General features: G+C 42.2%; 2 protein-coding genes across 4 annotated transcripts in view; one reads left to right on the top strand and one right to left on the bottom strand.

The window, feature by feature from the left end:
• Window positions 1-5274: 5274 nt before the first annotated feature.
• LOC145437270 (uncharacterized) lies at window positions 5275-24345 on the bottom strand. Its single transcript, XM_080314466.1, has 4 exons — window positions 21811-24345; window positions 21084-21260; window positions 6291-6453; window positions 5275-5655 (listed from the first exon to the last, which is right to left on the bottom strand). Exons 1-3 carry the CDS (start codon window positions 21962-21964, stop codon window positions 6296-6298), a joined length of 489 nt encoding a protein of 162 aa, XP_080170592.1. The 5' UTR covers window positions 21965-24345; the 3' UTR covers window positions 5275-5655; window positions 6291-6295.
• Window positions 8196-24715, top strand: part of LOC145437257 (single-strand DNA endonuclease ASTE1-like) — a 533921-nt gene continuing 517401 nt past the window's right edge. The window contains exon 1 of one of the 3 annotated variants that reach the window (XM_080314450.1): window positions 8196-16096. The gene's annotated coding sequence lies outside the window, so the exon portion shown is untranslated. The remainder of the gene's footprint in view (window positions 16097-24715) is intronic. The other 2 variants (XM_080314452.1, XM_080314451.1) reach the window with 2 other exon arrangements.

Below are 24715 nucleotides of genomic sequence, written 5' to 3'. Positions count from 1 at the left end.
TCTTTACTACAAGTGTTCTTCGACAGATATGACACATTGGTTTTCCGTTTATATCCGAGAAAACAAATTCATTGTTGCGCGCAGAGTTACAAACCATCAAGTTTTCGACGTTAAATGTCCTGTTTCTTGTTCTTGTTTCTGTTCAAATCATTCGCGGTGAGTGAAACACTGCTTCAAGTGTTTTACGAAGCGGGGTCCCCTTGAACCAGAGTCCAGCCGAATAGCGATTTAAAACAATAACGATCTAAACTCGAGCGTATATCAAGAATCCAGAACTCATCAAAAAATGAATGAGTAATATAATGAAACAGAGACGGTGCGATAAGAGATCCAAGTAGCTAAATTAATATGTAACAATACCGTGCCAGTAATAATTGCGTTCACGATGAAAGATGTCGCGGGCCGCAAAATGAACGTCTGCGGGCCGCATGCGGCCCGCGGGCCGCGGGTTGAGAACCCCTGATCTAAGGTATATTCATCATCTAAATTCGATTATTTACATGGCGAATATGTGCGTTATAATATATATATATATGGTAGGCTTACCATATTTTGGAATTGTAAAAAGAGGACACTTTTTCAGAAATTTCAGACATGCAAAACTGGAGAAGAATTCTCAAAAACCGGTAAATTTTTCCCACTTCGTGATCGGTTGACTAAAAAAAAAAAGGTCATCACTTCCGCTCAGAGCTCAAAATAACGTTTTTCTCTCCACCACCGCTTTTCCCTCCGATATACCCGCCGGAGCTTCACTTCTGCGCTAATTTGCGGCATATCACTCGCAATTTCCTCTAAATCTGACCTAAATTTTCAAAAAAGAGGACAAAATCTCAAAAAAGAGGACAAAAGGGCGTCCTCCGAGGACAATTTCAAAAAAGTCAAAAAAGAGGACAAATCCTCTTAAAAGAGGACGTATGGTAAGCCTAATATATAGCATATAGTCGGTTAATGCCACGGTCTAAATCGAGAGGTTTCAGGTTTGATTCTCGCCACTACCACTATTCCTGGTGCTGAAGTTTGCCTGGACTTGAGATGAACAAGAATCAAAACATGCAGTTGCCGTCGGACCTGCGCAAGTACGATAATAGATAGATGAAAGTTACTGCAGTTTGAACGTAGTTGTCTCAAGCAACCGGTGTGAAAAAGGAAGTTTCAAGTTGGATTGTCGCCAGTAACGCACATTCCGCGTGGCCTATTCCAGTGCTCTTCAACCTTTTTCGTCGTGGTACACCCTTTTAACATTTTCTCAAAACTCGTACACCCCTGACCGTACAATACACCGATAATGCAGAAAGCCGCATTTTGATTACATATTGCAAGTGCTTTTCAACCTGTGTGACGGTTCGCACTTGTGCAAAATCGCAGGTGGGGCGAATGGTGCGAATGAAAATCCTGATCAAGTGCGAATGACGAAGCTGGTGCGAATGGGGCGAATGAAAATCCGGATCAAGTGCGAATGAAAATCGTGCATAATTGTTAATTTTTCTGACATAGATTAATTCAAATAAACGTAATAGGAAAATTAAGGTCAGTGTAACTTTAGTAGTCGCGACGCAATTGGAAAAGCTTAAATACGACTCCTCACTAATCGTAGCTCTCACAAGCCGTACTGAATTAATATATTCGCACTATAATTAATACGTAGGCCTAACCAAAAGCCTGGTTTAGAAGCTAGCGGCAGACATCAGTGTATATATCAGCTCGTCTGAGCCTGCGACAGTCTGGAAAAATGACGTCAAATTGACTTTCTGCTTTCTTTCGCTATAGGCAATCATCATATTTCGTAATAGCTGTTCGATTAGCGCGAGGATAGCAGTAAATACCATCATTGCAGATTCACATTTGCAAGTTACTGTCACGCAAATTTTTACCCTACAAGGGTTATAAAAGTATGGGCCGCAAAGGGTATAATTTTGTGTCGAAAGTCGACACGGTGCCAGAGCCACATGTTAATATGTAGGTAATACTTGTTGAATTTATTGCAAAAAATGCTGCGATAGTTTTTACATATCCAAGGTCACTGTGTTGGGTACTGTAGCCAATAAGCGAGACACGCAGAAAATATGGCTTTATCATGAGAATTCATGATAAGATTTAACCGACTGTTTTTTTCTGGAAAACATGGTCGAAGACCGTTGGGATGAACTAGTGTAGGGGTGTGCAACGAGCGAGTTCAGGCCCATGAGACTCATACATTTCGAGGCTAACCCCGTAAAATGCCCCGTAACATGCCCGTAAAATCGTAGCATAAAACTGTAATATTAAAAATTAATTCCTTTTCATGGGTGACACTCGGGTCGCGAGATGCCACAAAACTCAGATGTTGATGGTAGTCTAAAAGCTGATTTACCGTTACTAAACTGTTATCAATTGTCAAGTTAGATTGAGCTAAAGAGTAGGACACACAGTATCGTGAGTTTATTTGTTCTTTTCATATACTCGCGAGACAGAAGTTGGAGCAACGTATCATAAGGTAGCGAGCTCTAATGTGCCTACTCTCCTTGATCGTTTTTCACCTTATGTTCCAAGAAATAAGGCAAAAGCCTCAACACACACATGTTGGATTTTCATCCTTTCGACAAACTGAAGCCTCCGGAACATTTGTGTCAGCTCTCAAAAACGTTTTTTGCTAGCAAGCCTTTTTCACTCGCGAAAAATACGCTGTAGTTTCGATAGGAGTGCGGAACAGATTTTGAGACCTGGCCATCCAGGCACTAGAAGACGTTCTTGTACAAAACCCAACAACATTGTTTGGCGGAGAAGGGTTTTAGTGAAATAGTTGAAATCAAAACGAGCGAAAAAAGTTGCCTTTTTAATGAGACACTTGATAGCTTAAGCTTCATCAGTGGTTCTCAACCGCTCTGCCGCGGCACACTAGTGTACCATTTAAGTCTCGCAAGGGTGCCGCGAGTGATTTCTTCGAAATTTCGAAATTATGCGCACAATAATTATAGTCTAGCAAACGATCAATAACCTAAATCGGGCTAGATGTGAAGTTTGTCCATTTGACAGAACAAAATTACTGTCATGCCCACAATCAACATCCCCCGCGAATTCGCTTTACCCGACAAATCGCGTGCCTTGAAGGCTGTATTTGTTGATTGATCGCAGAGAAAACCCGACATCCCCACCTCTGTACGACTGTGGGACTGTGGGTGCTAAATATTCTTGTAGTTTGCAGGTGCCGGAAGCCTAAAAAAGTTGACAACCACTGTGCTAGTGTGCCGCGAGGTCAAAGAGGGTTGCGAACCACTGAGCTACATAGTAGGCCTAGCCAATTTGTTGCACATCTGAACAAAATATATAAGTTTTTTCATCTTCTTTTAGTAGCAAATGTTCGATTAGTTTGTGCGAATGAAATTTATTTTACAAAAAAAGTGCGAACGGAGCTCAAAAAGGTTGAAATGCACTGACATATACAATACGTCCATGAAATTTGATACTGGGAACTTAGCACCGCGGAGAGCCCTTGTGGTGTTCTGTGCCTTCACTTTCATCTTCACTTTCTTGAGATATGCAATGCGAAAATTTTCTTATTGTAGAAGCAAAACATCCCAGTAGGCTTACAATATATATTATATGTACCAAAATCGCGAGTATATATGTCAAGAAAAGACACCAGAAATATGTGCGTAGTCGCGCGTAGCGCCAAAATTTTGCCCCTTGAATGGATTTCATCGAAATTGTTGGTAGTTTCACATATTATTGTCACAAATTTATTCATTCTCAGCTCACGTGATCAGATTAGCCCGTAGAGCTGATGGAGGGTGTCTTCGAAAATATTGGGTACAATATTAATGATGATGCATCTCCCGGTTCTTTTTAATCACATAGTTGCATGTTGTTATTTCTTGGCCTCCCACCAGGATTATTTGTACTGTTATTAATAATATTTTTATTACACATCAATGACAGTGGCGATAATGGCCTGTTTAGAATTTGTGCGCCACGACAGTGCATTTCTTAAAGTTTAGTGCCTTTGCTTTGGGTAATGAGGACGACTTTCGCTTGCACGCGCACTTCCATTCTTCATTCTCTCTCGCTAACGTGCTACCACTTTCAGGACTCTGCTGCTGACTTTGGAGCTCGGCTCACTCTTCTTCTAGGCTTTTCAAGACGCTACGTTAAAAGGGGGTCGGCGACGAGGAGCCTAGATAAACCTCCGACACATAGAAACATGGCAGAGCCGAGACTCGAACCAGCAACAATTGGTTCCATAATGACGGCCGCCAACACACGCTAATTTAAATATGTGCAGGAGGTCGCAAAATTGCGGCTGAATGAGGCCGTACGTCCGCGGGTTGAGCAACCCTATGGCCTAGCCAAAATAAGGATGAACATTTGAGCAAGGCTGCAACGTATAGGAAATGCTAAACACGAATCAGGGCTCGAGGTTACTGGACCACCATCTAACGCAGTGGTTCGCAAACTCGACCCCCTGGCTGCGCAAGCATGTATTCTGCGCTATTCATAAGCTGGCCACAGGAAGCACCAATTCAAAATGTCCGAGCTGTAGCGGTGGTTCCCTCGATAATCATCAGACAGATATCGGAAGCTGAACACATGCTAATTCGACCCTATTGTACTCGAAAAGGAAGTAATAAGTCCATTACCAAAGGTTAAATGATTAGAAACATTTGCTTATGACATCACATTGTACGATATTACACATCCAGTCAATCTGTTGTGAAGCATAAACTGGCGTATTTATTGTGATAGCTATAGTCATCGTATCATAGGTTCATCATAATGTGGATCTGGTACACCCCTGTAGACCCAATCCGAGTGGTACACCCTTTACAAATTATGGTTCACCGTGGGGTGTACGAAACACACGATCGAAGAGCACTGCCATATTGCTCATTAACCAGTGCGTCAACCTGTACTGACGCATAAACGTCATACTTTGCCTTTTTGGTTTTGCTTTTAAATCTGTTTAAATCCCTTTAGTGTGCCGTTAACTCTTGAAAAGAGGTACCCGAAAAGTCTTCGAGTTCAATAAATATTATTTTACAATGGATATTGTATTGAAAACCTGCCTTTGTGATAGCTAACCATCGGCTCATTGTAATTCGGATCTGGTACACCCCTGTACACCCCATCCGAGTGGTACACTCTTTGCAAATTCTGGTACACCCTAGGGTGTACGAAAACCCCGGTTGAAGAGCACTGGCCTATTCTACGGGAGTCGAGGCGTCTGGTGCACAATCACACTAATTGCACCAATACCAAAGCCATCTGATTCTTCTCGTGCACAATTAAAAACTGCATTGATAATTTGATCATTCAATATTTAGTTCACGAAATGAAAGAGAAGATATATATCGATGGTCACGATTAGAAATTACACTATCAACGAATAACTATACGTAACCCTGATATGCAGACACGACAACATCAAACGCAACATATTTATTACTAATAGCGTAGAAGCCTCTAACAGGTTGCAAATGTCTACACAGATGGTAATAGTGAGTTAATACGAACTGAAACCACGTGAAAAAAAAACAATTGAATTAAATGCTTTCATAGCTTGGAACGCTTCCCTATCTCCGGGTGAGTGTATGCCACCAAAACCAGCATCCCGGCTTTATGGAGCCACGGTAATAGAGATAAATGGACGAAATCCATCAGGTGCGCAATTATCCGCTGCTTCTGCCTTCCGCGTCCACAGCATCGTTTGATATGAAGAAGTTCGCAAAAAAGACAAAAAGGAAGCATCGTTAGCATCTTAGGATGGTAGATTTCGGGTTCAGGAAAGACGCCGTTTACGTTGCTATCATTTTGATACGTTAATTTACACATATTAGGAACTTTACGCTATGTGGTACTAATATATAGTAATGGCACCAACGCCGGCAATACAAATATACTGTGAGCTATATTGAGCCGATTGAGTAATAAAGTTTGTTGGCACCGACACCTGTAATACCGCTGAACTGTTAGCTATATTGAAGTTGGGTATACCTCCAAAAGCTACTTATAAGTATACGCACATTTAATATGTTTTTAATATAAAAAAGACAATCGAAATCCACTGATCCCTCACTATCGCAACAGAAAATCTTAGCAACTGATTCACAGCGAACTCAGCCACTTCCATACTCGGTGAATTTCTACACAAGAGGTTTTCCCAATCGAATCCCAGATGCCCCACCCGCGTACCCACAATATATGACAGACGCTAAACGGGAAAGTGCAACAAATTCTCAGACACTGTCCAGTCCATACCGATTTTAACAATCTAGCAAGTAATGATCAATAAGATCTACAATACATAATAACAGTACCGGGTTTAGTAGAATGGTCTGTATCTGTGATGCTTTCGTCTTATTTTCCTACAACAAATGAAGCCAAGTCCTACAAGCAGAGCAAGGCAAACAGCTCCGAAAACGGTACATATGGTGATGAATGCCGCCTTAGAGACGCCAGAAGAACCTTCGCAGTTCACAGCTGTAAAGGGAAAGATATACGCTTGAACAGAGTCCTTAATCTGTACGGGGGTCGGTCTAGTTTGAAATGCAGACCGCAGAGAAATGCAATAAGCCACGAAACATTCCAGATCAGGTGTTGATCTATAATTTTAAAGACGTCATCGATATAGTGACGTCACATATCAGTCAGTGCCTAATCAACAGATAACCGTATCCCGTACCGGGTAAACAACCAAATACTGGGGATCAAGTCGACGCCGTATATAGCAGTGTTTCTTAACCTAGTCGACAACGCCCCGTGGGGCGATTTGGATTTTGATGGAGGCGGAAACGCTCAGGGGGCGATATGGGGATGCTGGGCTCAGGGGGGCGGTATGGCGGGCGCTGAAGAAACATGGCGTCGCAGTAGAGGGTGCAGTGACGACATATGATTATATAGTAGAACAACAGTTCTATATCCCTGACTTCTCATTGCAAATTAACATTAGACAAAATTCGTCAAAACTAGAATTTTTTCGTCGCGCTTCGCGCGAAATTTACACCGACGATGTTTGCAACATTTTTCCACGAAGGCAGTGGTTTATTAAAAGTCATGTAAAATGAATTCCGAGTGCTTTTCGACCACCGATTCCCAGTCACAACACTTCCGTCACGCAAGCTCGAGTTATTTTCCACAAAATGTCTCGAACTAGGTATTTTATCCTGCAGCGCACAGCACGTCGAAATCGACCACTTTTGAGAGTGAGAGCCATTTGTACATTAAACATGCATTCAAGCTTTTTGGCAAATATGATTAACTCTATATACTCGTATTTGAGAGCCACAAAATTAAATCTTCAGAATATTCCTTCATGATATCATAAAGGTTTATAGTGTTTGGAATAAATTCATGTTGGAGTTAATAACTATAGGTGCAGATATTTACCACTCTCTCAGTTGATTTACTATAGTCACAGAAATCAATACAACAAAACCCAATACAATTAACGTCCCCGTATCCCCAATCGCAGAGGTGAATTCGGGATGTGTACACCTGGCTCGAAGAAGATGGTATGAGCCCGTACCCGATGGTTGTTATAATAACCTTGATTTGATCCCGAATATGGCACATACAATTATTATAGCGTCGATTGGTCCTCGGGCGCGATTCAAGCTATTTCTAATAGTGAAATCCCTAGTCGAAAAGATCGACCGAACTTCGAACTCTTACTCATTGTTTTTTAATGGCGTCCTTAAAATATGGGGGAGGGATCGCCAGACCTACGTAATTTTCAAATAGAGGCGCTGCAGGAAAACAGGTTAAGAACCACTGCCGTATGGCATCGATAACAGCAACTAGCAGCACGCTAATTATTGATTACTCGGTAACTATTTTCTGCTGCGCCATATTCGCACCGCTTGGAAACGTGGTTTCTGAATGTAGTTGACGACGCTGTAGGATAAAAATTTGCCAGCGAAATGATATTTCCCCTTATCCATACCGAAATAGTCCCTAAAAGTTTTCCTCACCGATCTATCACGATGTGGTCAAAACAACGAACGTTGGCGTTTTAACGTTACGTAATGCTGTAAATTTCAAGTAGAAGTGACCATTCCAAACATGGCAAAACGACTTCAAGCGGAAGAAGAAAATGAAGGTATGGAAATTGCTCGAACTAGTTTTAAAAAGTGGATTTGGCCCAAATTCGTAGACTTTTAGACTCCTAGCAGTTAATCAAACGTGCTTCATATGCGTTCTCGAGACTAACGTAATATGACTAATGGGTACTAGTGAAATAAGTACCCGGAGATTACTACGGCAATAGTTGTTGCATCAGAAAGTGGGTGTGTTGAGGATTGGAAGTGTTGCACATATACATTGAATTAAGGGTGGAAGAATCACTAGGTCTAGTAAGGAACAAGTGAAAAAAACTACCCTGCCATATGAATAGCACGGGATCAAATGGGAGAGAATCGTAGAGTTATGAGTTGTCGAGAAAAACGACGTTAGCCCCGCACATGGCGGTAGGGATCTGATAGTCCACACATGTTGTGCTGTTTGCCTACGCATATCTACGCAGGCCGTCAAAGAAGGACATACAATGTACTGCGCTTGATCCCGTCAGGGGCAGTACACAAATGTCACACGAATAAACACCACAAGCATTTCCGATGAGACACCTGAACAAAATAGACCAAAACGTCAATATTCGAGCCACAAGCGGTGCTATTGTAGCGATCATGGTTCCAGCCGCGGTTCCATCGTCTGGACCGCTCAGTTCTGGTAGAATAAAATCATCCCAAATTAATACCCCGGTTCTGACCGAGCTACGTAGAATGTCAAGTCCAGTATTAAAAGCGCGGGTGCGCAATACGTCCGAAACTGAGCCCTATACGCGACCAATCCGTGTAATCAATCGTCTCGTAACAACAACACAACACCATGACGAAGTGCCTGACACAATACAAGTGGCCAGAAAAATCGAAACGAACAACTACGTCATAAGCAAGAAACACTTCAGCACCAGGGCGGACTATTATACCCGAGATCAAGGTCGGAAGGTAAGTACCAAATTAACCAGATTCATTTTGTCAGGAAATGGCCAGAATGTTCCAACAACATTGGGCCGAAACGACGTGACGGAGAGCTGGACGCCAACTGCGAACATAATATTTGCAACGATTAGACCAGGGACCAAATAATAATAATAATAATAATACTGTTCGCAACGACCACAGCACATAACATAGGGCTGAGAATATCGAGTTGGTCCAAGTACTGCAAAAACAGTACTAGAAAATATATTAGGGGTGTTACTCGTCGTAATAACCAGTAAACGTAAGTAACGGCTATTGCTTTGCAGGACAAATCAAAATCGTCAATAAAAAAGACGTAATAATTGAACTAATGAATTAATAATTGTATTTCTTGAAGGTGGGGGAGATTGTTGGTGTTAATTTTATGTCCGTCTACTGTCTGAGCGATATTAATTTCAACTATGGAGGCTTTGAAACCTCCATTTGCCACATCGCAACATATTAAGCATTCAGTACAAAGTTGCGCAATATGCACGTTGTTGGAATGGCGCATATCTATGAAAACGTGTGTGTTCACACCACAGTCTGACGATCACTTTTGGTCAAAGGTGAACGCACACAGTGTGAATGTGCACTTTTGAATCCAAATTGAAATTAGCTGACATTATAATGTAGAATTGCGTGATGTAACAAGCCACAAAGTTACGGAAAACACTAGCTTTGAATGCTCAAGGAAAATATATCTGTTGTAGCGGACTTTGCTTGACGAATATGCTAATAAATAGAAAAATGTTGAAAGGCCCGCTGAAGTAATGGTCGTTAATTTAATTGCCCAAGTGACTAAGAAGTAACCCCACCAATGTCTACCATACTGGTCCCCCAAACATTCGGTAACTTACTGCTTTATCAGTAACTCGTGAATTCTAACTATTGGCTAGCGAGTGAATAGTTGTGGCCAAAAAGTATTAACAACAATTCTAAATTGTTATCATGGTCGGTGTTGTAAGCTGCATGAATGCAGGTGGTTATGCGTGCATACCGCATCACCATTTGCATTAGATATTTCGGAACCAGTGGGTAGGTTTTTGTGTCGGGTGAGTTGATTTTCCAACACTTCTGTCAATTTGGTTTTTACAACTACTGCTGTCTAACGACACGAAGTGAATACCGCTTGTTTCGCGGCTTTGGTTTAGTATAAGTAAATTGCATTACACAATGCGCTACATCGTGCATTCGAGTACACAAAGAAGAGTGGTAATTCTGACATATGTCAGTAACAAAACAGTATGTACATAGCACCAGTCACGACTGCGCGTAAGATCAATAATTGAATTAAAGTACCGATTTCCACAAAAATTACCGGAAATCTCTTGTGCGGTGCAGGCAGTTATGAATAGGTATTCTGTTGAAAGGCCATAAAGTAGTATAGCTCAAAATGGTAGAATGCGAACTCTCAACAACTTACCCTTTGCAGCTTAGGCAAAAAAGTACATGGTTTTACAATAACAATAACTAGAATTAATATGCGTGGTGTCGACCATATTTTGAATTTGAACTGTGCAGATTCCACACACATTGTAAATGTATTATGTACTATAGCAACATTTGCGCCTGTCACGAGAAAAAGGTACATTTTGGAATAGCTGAATAGAGGGGTAGTTGCGCTTGGCATGGCTTGTCGGGGTTGTGTGACGCCGGGGGAGTGCGGGCGTGCGGTTGCGTCGTGCATAGTGGGTTCTGTCGCGTTGAAGTTTTGCGGCCGTGGAAAGATTTAATTTTCACCAAAATCTATTGAAGTCTAAATATAGATTTATCTTCGAATATTGGAACGGATAAATAACAACACCATTAGCCTACTGAATTAGTCTACCTTGGTAATTGATGTTGTATTAGGGTGCTCGACAGAAGGGGCTTTGTACCTAAATGTTACGTGGCAAGGAAGGGTTCAGTCACCTAGCATTCCGTGGGTGATTACTGCTGTCGAGCCCACCGGTTTGTTGCTCGCCGTCATTCGATTGGCGATGGTGGCGTGGATAGAGATACCCAAGTCCTAACCTCGATACGACCCTTTGAGAAGTTACTGAACCTCGTGACAGATTCTGCGGACAACTTGCCCCAAACAGGGGTGTTTTCCGCTAAATTGCAGAACTTGGATTGACTAATAATGTGTGAAAGGGCGATATTGTGAGTCAAAATCATACACATATGATGATGACTGCACTATAGACACGAAAAACCACGTTTTGAACGAAGTAGGTTTTAGTAGTTTCGGGCGCTAGGGAGTTAACAGTGCTTGTTACAAGTATAACATCGGTTTTTTAACAAATGGAGAAGTTTTTTTTTCGGCTCTGGTTAAGCCTGTGGAAAGTAAATTTAATTCGCGCGAACTGGCCGAAGATTGCGGCTTGCGTAACAAGCGCAAATGCGAATTGCAGAACAAGCAAAAAATGTGAATTGCGTAATGAGTAAAAATTAAAAATTACATAACTAGCAAAACTGAGGATTGCATAACAAGAGGAAAAATAATTGATGTAACTGAGGAAGTTGCGGATTGGGTAATAGAGCCAAGTGCTGTTTATGTAATGCGTCAATATGCGAATTTGGAATCAAATTGCGAAACTTTTGCAAAATAATTTTGCAGAAGGCGGGGGGAATTGCAATGTTGTAATGGCATAATGACGCGCAGGAAACTATTAACTATAGCGAAATGGTGCGATCTTGCTTAATCACAGTATAATCACTCCATAGGACGCCTTATAGGGGCAAAAAATTTGCTTGATGAATGTTCGGATGTGCGTCAGTCCCTACTTTCCGAAAATAATTTATCGCTCGTAAAGATGGGGGGGCGGATGCAGGCATGTCAACGATCTTCCGCTCATAACTGAATATAACTCGAAGCGTAAGAACAGAAAATTCAGTTCACCCTACATAGAGCTGAACAGCATGAAGAGTCTAGAAAGTTAGCAGGGTTTGAAAAGAAGTTGACTAAGATTAATGACAAGTTAGTCAAATCTTATAGACAACAGCATTGCGACATTTAAGGATGGTTTTTAATTTGGTTTAGCAAATTATTTGTCTCTTGGTAAGTCACCTAAGATATTACAACCCTCGTTAATACGTGATGTTATCAGTTGTATGATCCTATGCCACATAGCTATAGGCAGGGGCTGTATCCGACCCCTCACGCAAAATCACCTGGCCCAACACTTTGATGATACAAGATTATGACCACCATTTTATCATTCAAACGGATGTCATAGAACAAAAGAGGTTGAAATAGGTGATGGAGAATATCTGGGCGGAATATAATATATCAGTGCTGACTAATCGAGTGGAATGAAGGATAATTTTAATGTAATTTTGTCCCTCTAACCGAATCGTCATCAATGTTATGCTAAAATAACCAGAAGCATTGAATCAATAGGACGAAATGATATCATCTACCCTGTTTGCGCATTAAATCAAGTAGCTATACTTGCGTGAGACTATTAACTGTGAAACAAAACGGCAACTTTTATCGTAAGTACGAATAACGCTGACTCATAATCTTATAATTAAAAAAATAGGTATATAGCCTTGCTCTCCTGATACAGTTAATATCACAATCTGAACAAATAAGAATTTACTACTTAAGGTAAAACATCTGAATATATGGGATATAAGGACCTCTTCTAATCAAATCAGCATCTAGGAAAATTTCAACAGTACAAAGACATTGATGCTCATTTTCATATGAAGGGGAGAGAAAAACAACAACGATGTACCTATAACCATAACATGAATATTCACCCGCTTCCCTGACACCTCTTCTATACAAAAATAAATCCTAAATACTCAGCGCTAATTCAATATCGACGCTAAAACTTGTCCGTAAAATTAAAATGAGCCTTCGGAAATGCGAGGCAGTCGGATTTAATGACGAATATTTCACACGGAGCATATTGCAATAAAAAATACAATCTTGAAATCTATCTTTATCATATGACCAATAATGCAAAGGACACTACATTGATTTTTAGTAGTGTGCATACGTATGTGATCGATAGTTTTGAACACCAAAATTATGAAAGAACAAGCTAATATCACGAATTTGGGAAGCCTATATGGAATATCGTCTGACTCTTGCTTCACCTGACTTATTGTCAGAAGTTGACAATCTTTCGTAAAGCAAGCTGCACCAATTATTGCATTCATTCTGCGTTGCTGAAGTATAAATGCTTGTGTCTTGCGGTTGGGATGATTGAGATTGCATCAGATAGTATAATATACTGATATAAGCATAAAATATACCACGCAATAAAATTTCGGCCCGCCAAACACTCGCTCACTCATAATTTTGCCTGTGTCTATTAAAGTACTGCCAATCCCTGCTAAAGACGTTTGCAAATACAATCATTTGCGGCACATAATGACAGTAGGTCTGGAATTTTATGATTTATGGTATCAGCCTGCTGCCGACACCTTTTGCTATTATAGCTGTTCCTTACATATAAACTGAAAATGGCATCTTCGCCGTATGATTTTGGCATCTGATTCCAATAATCCTTTTGGGCATTGCTTGCAATGGCATAATATGACGCATTGCAGCGTATCGGTTGGAATCGCCACACTGGGGGATTCGATTTAGTCTGTGGCAAACTACTGGGTTCTATGCTAGGTTTATAGTTTTATAGGACAGATGCCATGTCACCATGCAGTCGCAAGTGATCTCAAGCATCACGACTGTTACTAAGACCAATCCGTACATTGCGGAAATAAAATGAATACGTTAATCAGTGATACTTATATTCTTCGGCATTACCGGTCATCGCAATGACTTGTGAATAGGGCTGGTCCATATCAAGTATGTGAGTGATTCGATTCGGAATGGAGTATATATCAGGCTTCAGGTATAATCTGTGCATGTTCCCGCAAATAAGTTCATGATTATAGCACACCGGACACTCAAACTTTGGCACACTGATATTAAAGGTCAATTGGTTTTTTTTTTCACCTAATCTAAAGTTCTAAAAAATTAGCTGTGCTTTTGCGTATAACTTGCTTCGTCGTGTCCTCATTTAGGCATTTTGGCACAATAATTCAACGCCAAGTATTTGCGACAACGAGGCCCGAGCCGCATAGACAACTCCCAGGTGTGTCAAACTCAAATTACGTTGCGGGCCGGATAATTGTTGAACACTAACGACTTTACGCAAGACGCCCTATCTAGAAAAAGGACTTGAAAGTTAGGAATGCGCTAGTCATATGTATGTGGCAATTTCTACATCGAGGCGCAACTACTCTAGTTTGTGTACGTTGAAATTTGATGAGCTACGAATTTATTGATCCGATTTAATGTGTGTAAGCTACGACGACTCTCGACTATCAAAGTCGTACCGTTCTCAAGCCTCCCTTATGTGCCAAGATGCTAACATAAATATAATACGGTGGACTGTTCACAATTCAATAGCGTGGAAACGCCGGTGTGAGTTCGTGCCTTTCCAAAACGAGCTGCATTGTCACTGAGTTTCAAATGCATAAATCCGCGCTTCATGGATTGTAGCTATACAAAGTAAAAGGTCGTAAATTTAAGCTCTCAACTATAGGCACTGCAAATCTTATATTTCAGAGAATGCCTACACTGCCCCTCCAAATTGTTAAGGTAAGGAATTATAGTAACCGAAAAAATAGAGGTGACTTCTGTAGTCATGAGGCTGCCCATATGAGCCGTTAGTAAGAAGAACTGCCGTTGCGTAAGCAACAGATATAATCACCCTAAATAACTCTCAATAGAATTAAAAACAAAAATTCTTAGATACAATAGAAAAATACACACATCAGTTTTTGCGAAATTGATGTGTCGAATATTGAGTCCCAGGGTTCACGCTTTCGTTTCATGAGATCGATTGCGTCAACGCTAAATTAAGAACGTGTTCGAACTTTATAATTGCCGATACTCACTATCGTGTTGAGTTAACAAAAATGCCGCCATTTTGTATTTCGAATTTGCGCATGGGTTATTGAATGAACAGTCGAATATGCTTTGTAGATTTAGCCGTTGTGTTGATAGCACTTTGTGCTTATCTGGAATTGTCGTATGCATGTTAGTAGTTAGCTATACCATCAGGTTGCTTTACCGAAAATGGCGCCATCATTTTTCCATGTATGCGAACTTTTGCAGTGAGCTGAAGTGTATGTAATATATGTGTGTATGCATATTGCATATCCATGCCATGTATGGTGCCCACATGAATTGTACATTCAGTTGTAATATCCAATGACTACCAATGCAGACATCATGAATGTGTCCTCTAGTGTTGGCTAATTTCTGGCTCTACCAATGTAAAGCCACCAGCAGTCCAGCACTCTCGAAACACAGCCCAGAACGAAGCATCCAGTATCAGACTATATCCACAAAACAGTATATTGACGATTTATTGCGGGAGGTTCTAAAGTCTTTCGGCATTCAAGGGTGATGTTCGCATGTCCCCCTGGAAGCTCTTGACCTTATAATGATTGGATCGGCTGCTTGCCACAGTTGCAAAGTATACAGAAATAAAGCAGTGCAATAAAATGGGATTGGCTGCTAGCCGAAGTTGCAAAGTATACAGAAATGGAGAAGCCAAATGAAATGTGCTGGAATAGCTCCATGAAGTCGATGAACTAAAGATGAAAAGAGCCAAGAGTATAGAGATATTGCATTCGGAATCTCTGCCTACGACGAACCCTCAACAAACGCCGCCTTCTGTTGGAATGCCCGATCCCCGAATCGACACGAAAGTACTTGATGATGTAAAGTACTCAACAAGGGGTCGGTTTCTGGACTGCTTTCGGTTCTATACCTGCAGCTGGAAGACTGGAGAACTCTTATAATACACGAGTCTGCAAGTTGGTCAACTTGAACTCTGAGTGTATTTTTTGTAACATCTATTGGCATGTTTCTTGTATATTGCATATGTTTGTGTGTCGAGGCAGGAAAGGCCTTCACATTTATATGTGTAAACTAACCTTGGAGTATTGAAAAGTTATCAATCATGCATGACATATTTATAGGCCTAGCTTTTACTCGTATTCTGATAGACCCGTGCGGGACGATATTTATAGAAGCGCCCTATTTTTGTGTCCATAATTGGTTGAAAACTATTGGAGTATTTGGTTGTATTAAGGTTCTAGAGAATACGTATAAGGTTAGATTAGAATTTTGGACCTAAGGGTCATTGGCTGTTTGGAAACAAGACAATATTACAACTACGGAATACTTCAATCAACATTTACGACTGTGAAAAATCTCAAATCAACCTCTACAGATCTACGAACGTCGTCAGTATTACACAAGAGAGCAAAGAGTGTCAACTTTGTCCTACGAAGTATCCCGAACAAGTGTGGACTACTCGCATAACAATCGTTGTGGAGCTGCACTATAAAAACAAAATTGGTGGCCAGTACGGGGATACTTCCGGTGTTCAGACGTTGACCGATCGATGCTTTCAAAGACGACCATCGTAAAACTTGTACTTGTTGTATCCTTGCTTTCCTCGTCTGTATCTCTCCTGATAATATTGGCAGCAATTTATCTGCACGTATCGCCTGGAGCGTTTTCTAATCTGTTGAACGTATTTTTGGGATCAAATAGCAGCGAACCCACTGCTTACGTCAAAACCACGAATACGCCGCCAGGACCTACAGTCTTTTTCAACGCATCCTTGCCTGATCTAATATTTGTCAACAGTACTTCCTCTAGTCAATAGAGAGTACTATGCGAAGAATATTGAAAGCATTTAAAAGGAAAAGGTCGTCAGAAGCGACAAATGAACTTAAACAGGGCATTACCTTGCTTAAAGCAACACAAAAACGCCATGAAGATGTACGGCGACAAGAAAGACAACTGGCTAAGGACGTGGCTGAACAAACAGAACTATTGAAAGAAGTAAAGACAGCTCTACCGGAAACCATGAAAGGGCTAGAAAAGGCAAAGAAAGAGGTTCGAAAAGCTCAAGCGGACCTCAAAGCTGTTTGTGATGCCACAACAAAAGTTAGCGGGAAAGTCTCCACCGAGGTACTGAATGACATTCTTACTTCCGAGTTTGAGCTCGGAAAGTCGCATGCACAAGTTACGCGAGATAAGACCCAATCTCTCGTTTCGACAGTACTTCCAAATGCACCGGAATATGACCCTCCGGCTTACGTTCCCCTCGCTGAGCAGATGTCGGGTTACGCAAAACAAGGGCCAACGATGACGGTTCGCAAGGGCTTAGATTGCCATACCGTTACGGCCGTCTATCCTACGTTACCTGGTTCTGAGGCGACCTCGCCGTCAGACGCTCGCATGGGGACGACACCATGCTTCCACGTGGGAAGTGGTGCACGCGCCAAACCAAATAAGCAAAACCCCGTGGAAATGCCAAGCTTCATTAGACTTGGGGGGAACGAGCTCGAGCCCCCCGTTGCGTCAAAACCAAAAAAGAATCCCTTAGATAAATATATGGGGTATCGAGGATGGCAGGAACGTCGTAACGAGGAGAAGGATTCTCGAAGACGAGCGGGAAGTGCGGATGGCGAATCCCGACGGGTGACCTTCCAAGAACAGGGTGATACTAGAGAAGATGCGGAAGACACTGGAGACGACGATTACGATGCTCGTATGCGATTATTGGCACGAGAAATAAAGGAGATTGGGAAGTCTCTACGAAGTTCCGAAAATTCGTCGGTTGAAGATACGGATGAGGGCCGACCTAACAACCCGATTTATCCAAATATGCCTCGTTTTACCTCTACTCCTAACGATCGTAGCAGACGGTCAGGCCAACAACAGCCGCACCAATATCCCGGTGTTACGGTCCCAATGCTCAACGTGCCTGTTAAAATCCAATCAGAAAAAGAAATGCTTCAGCTTATGATGGATCCTGGGGACATGCCACTGCTAAAGTGGATGGAAAATTCGATGCGACGAATACGCCACGGTTCCGGGAATACGGATGTGGATGTTATATTGGCTAATGCGATGCAGAAGAAATTGCGGGCGGCTGACAGACACAAGCAGGCTACTCAACTGGGAAATTTTTTTAATACCAATTCGGGGGAAGCAGAATGGGAATCGGTGATGCGATCCCTTTCCTTATCCAATCCCCAGGGTTTGGTAAATGATGAAAAGATCATTGGGGATTTCCGCAGAAATTATCGCTGGGAGGAAGAGCCGCTACCTATGCTGAATAGCGCTTTGAAGCAACTAGAAATAGACATGGATAGTCTTATTGAGGATAATCCGGATGGATTGCGTCTTTTCCGAAATTTACGACAACGACTTCCAGAAGCGCTCAGACTGATGTTACGAGGCTGGGAAGAAGAGAAAACCTGGCGGGACGTTGCGGAGGAACTACAACTCGTCTGGAACTCCGAGTTTCTGGATGAACAAGAGACGCGCCCTAGGAACCAGGAAACAAAGGAAGTGCGTGACACAAAGCCATCTTTACCGCCTGCACACTCGTCCCGAGGTAATAGCCAAGTGACTTGGGCGGAACCTCAATACCCTGATCATCCACGTCGATATGATGCTTCATATTGGACGGATGATGAACTGAATCAAGGTATTCGACTCTCGATCGCTTGCGGGAGCTGATTAATCCGGTAAATCAGCTCCCAGATAATTTATTACGCTCAACACACAAAAACTGTACATAACTCTTCTTTACCCTTATTTACATTTCTTGATACGCCGGATGACCCATTACAGCCCGATTTACGGAATTGTTCGGAGGCCAATTGTTGTATTTGATTGATACAATAACGGGTTCGAAATTCCTAGCTGACACGGGAAGCATCCTCAATTTGATAATGAAAACGGTCGTTATTACTAAATACCCACAAAGCTGGGAGGAACGTCAACCAATGGACATGGAATTGACAGGAATTGGTGGCTCGTCCCAAGTTGATTCCTTGGTAGAGATTAATTTTGATGGTATGTCCGTTCCATTTGTGACCGGATTAGGAGTTCCACTTAATATCATAGGGTTGAAATGGATTGAACAAGTACAGCAATTACCAAGCGTAGTAATTGGGTTGAAAACACCGTCTAATGCAATTGAAGATATGTCTTTAGTAACTCTACATGATGGGATCTCATGAGATCAACGGGACGGAACCAAAGTCGGAAGCAGTCCTCGCGACACTGTAACCGATGATGGGGTTGATGGAAGCTGCAAATCAAATAAGCGTCGAGCCGGCACGCTGGCCGTCGCCGCTGGCTGTTGCCGCTGGCGCAAGTACCGAGATGGTAATCACCACTGGTGCGAACGACGAGTTGAAAATAGCAACTAACGTCACACAGAACCCATGGGAAACTATTGGTGTTGAGACAGGAATGCCTGCTAACACCGTTAATGAAGACGTCGAGCGTGGAATCCCCGCTGGCGTAAATAAGGACCTGCACGAGAAAACTGGTCCCGAAGGCTCTTGCGGATGCACTTGTCCGGATAACTGTAAAAATCCGGCCCATAGATGCATGGCGACTGCCAGAGCTGACATCGAACGAAGAATGTCCGCTGGCGAAAATAAAGACCTGCACGAGAAAACTGGTCCTAAATGCTTTCGTGGATGCACTTGTCCGAATAACCTTAATGAATCGGCCCATAGATGCATGACGACAGCCACAGTAATGAGTACTTTCCCAAAAGGTTCAAACGAAGCAGCGTTTGCCGGTCAACCGGATACACACCCGGTCATGTCCGACAAGGAGTCTGGGGATTTTAGGATGCACGTCTCCCCAGAAAAAGGGTCCCCGGCGGAAAAGGAGTCCGTCGGCGTGACGGTAGGTGCGGGCACGCACCGAGATCAGAGGCCTACATCGAAGGACCTCGCCCTCTCTCCACCAACAACAAAACCCCGTTCATCACGAGATTCACATTGGTCAATGGCTGGCCAAGTTACCACAACAAGGGACCAGTCCAAGCGTTAAGACGGAACTCAAGAGTCTCATCATCGCCATGATCTTTGTAATGACTCAGTGGATGGATATCATCCCTGGGAAGGAATTTGCGGCGTCATTAGAAAGAAAATGGGGATGCAAATGAGAATTGAAGAAATCACGTACGTCATGAAAAGGTGCGACAGAGCAATAGTCTCGAAAAATGGATTGGCGGCCGCCCATGGACATACAAAGGGGACGCCTCCTCAATACTGTAAATATGAAGGTAACGAGATATTGTACCCACATGACGACTGAAAACAATGCAAGACAGATAATGTCAGCAGGCATTGAACGAATGAACAGGAGATTCGTTCATTTGAGCAAAACGATAACGAAGAGAAGCAAAACAAGGAATGTGGTAATTTGTATGAAAGCAGCCGATATAAGGAATAAAGGGCTCGTGCTGCTGCAATCAAACGTACAAGAAGTGGTGTTGTGTGAAGACCCTATACCACCCACGATCATACAAAAGATGTAAAGCTGCTTTTGGCAGAGTGTAAATATGTGATATAATAAGGGTGAACGGACAAAAATCCCTTTAATGGGAGCAAACGGACAAAACTGAAACGTCGTAACTAGAAAAAATGCTGAGCCAGCATTTTTCTATCTCGTGCGGAAAAACGAGAGAACAAGAAGAAAAAAGAATAAGTGATAGAATAAACAAGGAGATTGAATTAAATGATCATGGGGAAACATGATAGATGACGTCAATCATTCACACGAGTGAAGCGGGCATATAGTTCACTAGTTCCGACTAATGAGTAATGAGTAATGACACTACCAATAAAGGTGCAATTTTCGCAAAGGTATTCACTATTCAGTAACCATGACACAGTGGCCATTTCATCACGAAGCTCTGAAAATTTCACTGTTAAACGGGATGGAAAGTAGAAGTGGAAGTAGTATTAGTTAGTAGTAGTCGTTGTTGTTGTATATAACTGGCGAAACCTATTAGAGTAGGCTACTCCAAGAAGGTAGAAGTATACTTAATTACTGACTCATGACCACCTCTATATCTATCTACTATCATTCCATTATTATATGGCATGTATAGTGTGCTGATCTATTGGTGGCGTAGGCCTCTATCTCTTTCTACTATGTATAAGGTTTCTGTCTCTATGATATCAGACTGATATCGCATAAATCCCCCCGCAGCAGTATCATAATCGCAACCGCCATTGAATTGCCACCTGTACTGAACGATCCGCCCGACTTGTCTACTCCGAATGGCTGAACTTCAACGTCGGCCATGAAAATCTTGCCGTCGGTCAGTGAAGCGGTCACGTTATTGCCGCATTTGTACGAATGCTCCTCGTCACTCTTAAAGAGGCTGAGTGATGCGTTACTGAGTGTTACCGTGTCGCCATCTGGAATGCATGAATAGCGTCTGGCCAAATTGTATGATATAAAACTGCAAAGTGACACACGGCAATCATCGCCCCTCATCTCATGGTTTATCGTCGAATGAAAAGATTGATATTCTCACTCACAGTTCAAGATATCCTTATATATCCAATACATCCTTTGCGATATGGCGGATCATGTTTACGAGTAGGCCTATACCACCTCCTTGGGGTTGTACAGAAGACAGAACCTAATCCACCGCTGCAGGATGGTGTATTTTACTATAGTTACGAAATTACCTCAGGATCTGGAATTGGATTTTAAAGCAATTTTCCATCAGAAAGTGACGGACTGGTTTGCACCATACGCCATGATGGACATCGCCGAAATGCACAATTACCGTTTGCATTGAAGTGACTACCTACCTCCTGGCAAGGGACTTGTCAATAAGTTCCAAATTGATTTTTTTCATTATAGATTTTGGTATAATCGAAACGAACTTTTAATAAAATATTGAATCGACCTTGAATCTAAATTCGAGTCCTATGCGAATTCAATGGAGACGCAGCTCACCAACATGGGCGTGATTCGGAAAATATTTCGAATCAGTGTGATATCGCAGCGTGGCTTCCTTCATGGCATAATGGTTGCTGGAGCTGCTGAAATTTTGCTTCCGGAAAGTAAAGTACAAAACGACTTTTCCGTCGTCCAACGGAATTGCCAGCATGGTAGAATTGTCCTCGTCGCAATAACCGAAGCTCTGATCTAGCGGGCTGTTGGGCTTACCTGGTACGACGATGACAACGGTTCGCGTCTGAAAATCATGACATACTTAATCTCTAAAACCTCAGCGTTTCCGCGATGCGATCTCATGCTATGCACCAGTGATCGAATTCCAGCGATTGGGCACTGTTCAGTAACGAAGTGTAGGCCTGCTTCTACTTATATACGGCGTTCCAGCTGGTGTTGGCAAGCTTCGAGACATTTTAAGAATTAATCCGACTAGAAGTCATCTTCCTAAAACGATTCGACTTGATTCAGACCCGACATGTGAAAAACATGGAATAACTTGCGACTCGGAGAGAAATTTTCGTGCCAATGCATAGTATCGGAATCTGGTGTTTTCTTCTTTTCTGTTCGATCTCCAGCTTATCAGAATATATAATAATACGGTAAATCGGAATATAATTTCGGGAGTCGCACACCACTCAAATTTGATACCCCTTCGCATGTCGCACAATTTTTATCTGTGCGCCGCACATTGCACAATGCACATTTCACACCCATTGGTCTTAATGAAGGCACCGGAATGTGGCGTTGAAATGATTGACTCTGGTGGCATGGCACAAACGAGTGCACGTCGAGTCATGCATTCTGCATTTCATAAAAAAACATTCAAAATTTCGATGTATCCATTTCTACATTTACCCCTACTCGAGAGCGTTTCTATCATGACACGTTCTACTTTACAACCCTCATCATACCTGGACTTACATGTAGCCTACTGGATTAAAATATACGAATGCACTTCTAACCGAGTGGCATTAATGACTACTTTCCCTGCCCAGTCAAATCCTAGCTCTTGCGCTCCGGCATAGTGTGACGACCGCATTTCAAAACGGCGAATCAAGAACTGCATGCAGACTGCGCCGAGATCTTCTGCCACGTCGCAGCGCAAATCAACTTACATCTACGTTGACGAGTTGCTGGTACGTAATCACGGCGTTGACGGTCATGGTGAACGCGGCGCAGACTTGAGTTTCATTTTTCCCGCTCGTGGAATTGATAAAATAATCACCTGAGGTCGCGGCCAGCGCGGGCAGATCTTGGAAGCACTGATTCACTGACATTTGATAAAAGGTTAAGAGACCTTGCCGAATGGGACAGTTTCAGAATAGCGGGGAAAGGAAAGTGTATGCGTGATTGTGCGATGTGCATGTTCTGTAAATGTAAATATAGGTCACAATAGTTGGGCATCTCAATACTTTGCAGGGTCTCACCATGACATAATGATACTGAGCGACACTAATGAATTGGGACTTGTAGGAGATATACATCGGGCGAAAAACTTGACCCGAGTAAATGAAAATGTGCGCTACCCTAAGGTTATTCCGAGCTATGCCACGGCAACCAGTACACAGGAATAATAATGAAAACGTAATCTTCACATACAAATCGAGGGTGTTCCACGCATATTAAGCGTCATTACAGTCAAATACAAAACCGAGACATACCTTCTGAGAAGATGTCTCCGTTTGCTGGCAGAGCTTCGAGTATCAGACCGTTCATCCTCATCACGACGAAATCGTCAGCGTCGCTCAGAAAGACATCCGTTCCCTCTCTGCATTGATACGCGGTTTTGTATGGACTTTTGAATTCTTCCATATCACCGGCTATCACAGTCCTTAAACCTGGGTCACGCGTCTAAAACAGTTATCCCGCACTCGGCTAATGACAGTTCACGCGATGTCTTGTCACAATTTACCTTTACTGCTCAGAATTATAGCGTTATATTTTTACTACAGCTAGAAGCAATTTTCGCATATAATAGAAATCGTTACATGCAATCGCACGCGGTGTAAATTCATGGCATTACCTTTACTTCTACTCGAGTATGCATATATACGAATTCTTGGCAGCTGTGAATATAACTTCGCAACAAAGGTCCGTGATGTAAGGATCTATATTGATGTCACAAACACCATGGCCAGGTATACTGTTTCAGACCCAAATTTAGCAATGAGCGCCTTTGCCATTTAACTATGCCAGAGATAGTCAAAGAATTATGCGTTTTTACTAAAGTATATAGAACAAGTAGAGCTGTAAATTTCCACCCAATTACGTGTAGAAGTAGCAACTTCAAACTACTGCAAGGTGAAAGTAGAAATTGAAAGTTCTTGAAAGTACTCAAGTAGTTTCAGTATAGTAGCTTCGGTCGAGAGGAGGAATACTTTTACCAGTTCACAGGGTTGTAATGACTCGGGTCACGATTTTCTGATGACTCGACTTGACTCGAGTCAATTTCTCAAAATACCGAAATGACTCGACTCGACTCGAGTCAATCCGTGCATTGACTCGCCTTTGACTCGAGTCATTGCGCATGACTCGAACCAAGTCATAGGACTCGAGACTCCGACGGCCAAGACCGACATTTCATTGTAATTTCTAAGAGAAGTAAAGTAACAACACTCCTGTGATTTCGTCTATTGGTACTGATACTTCAAAATGCGACCAGAAACTGCTTAAAGTGAGGAAAATTGGCATATTATAAATGCGAAGTATTCGATATCACCAAATAGTGTTATAAAAAGTGGATTGAACAAGACTTTTACCGGAAACTGAGCAGGCAAAACAATGACTTGGACTCGGACTCGAGTCCTAATACCATGACTCGGACTCGAACCTCTGCTCGATGACTTGGACTCGGACTTGACTCGATGGTGAAGTGGAAATGACTCGACTTGACTCGAGTCAAAAC

This window comes from Botryllus schlosseri, chromosome 4 (genome assembly GCF_051294905.1).
Source record: "Botryllus schlosseri isolate E-star chromosome 4, Bs_hap1, whole genome shotgun sequence".
In the NCBI taxonomy this organism is placed as follows: domain Eukaryota; kingdom Metazoa; phylum Chordata; class Ascidiacea; order Stolidobranchia; family Styelidae; genus Botryllus; species Botryllus schlosseri.
Note: the sequence above shows the minus strand (reverse complement) of the source record. Positions and strands in the feature narration are given on the sequence as shown.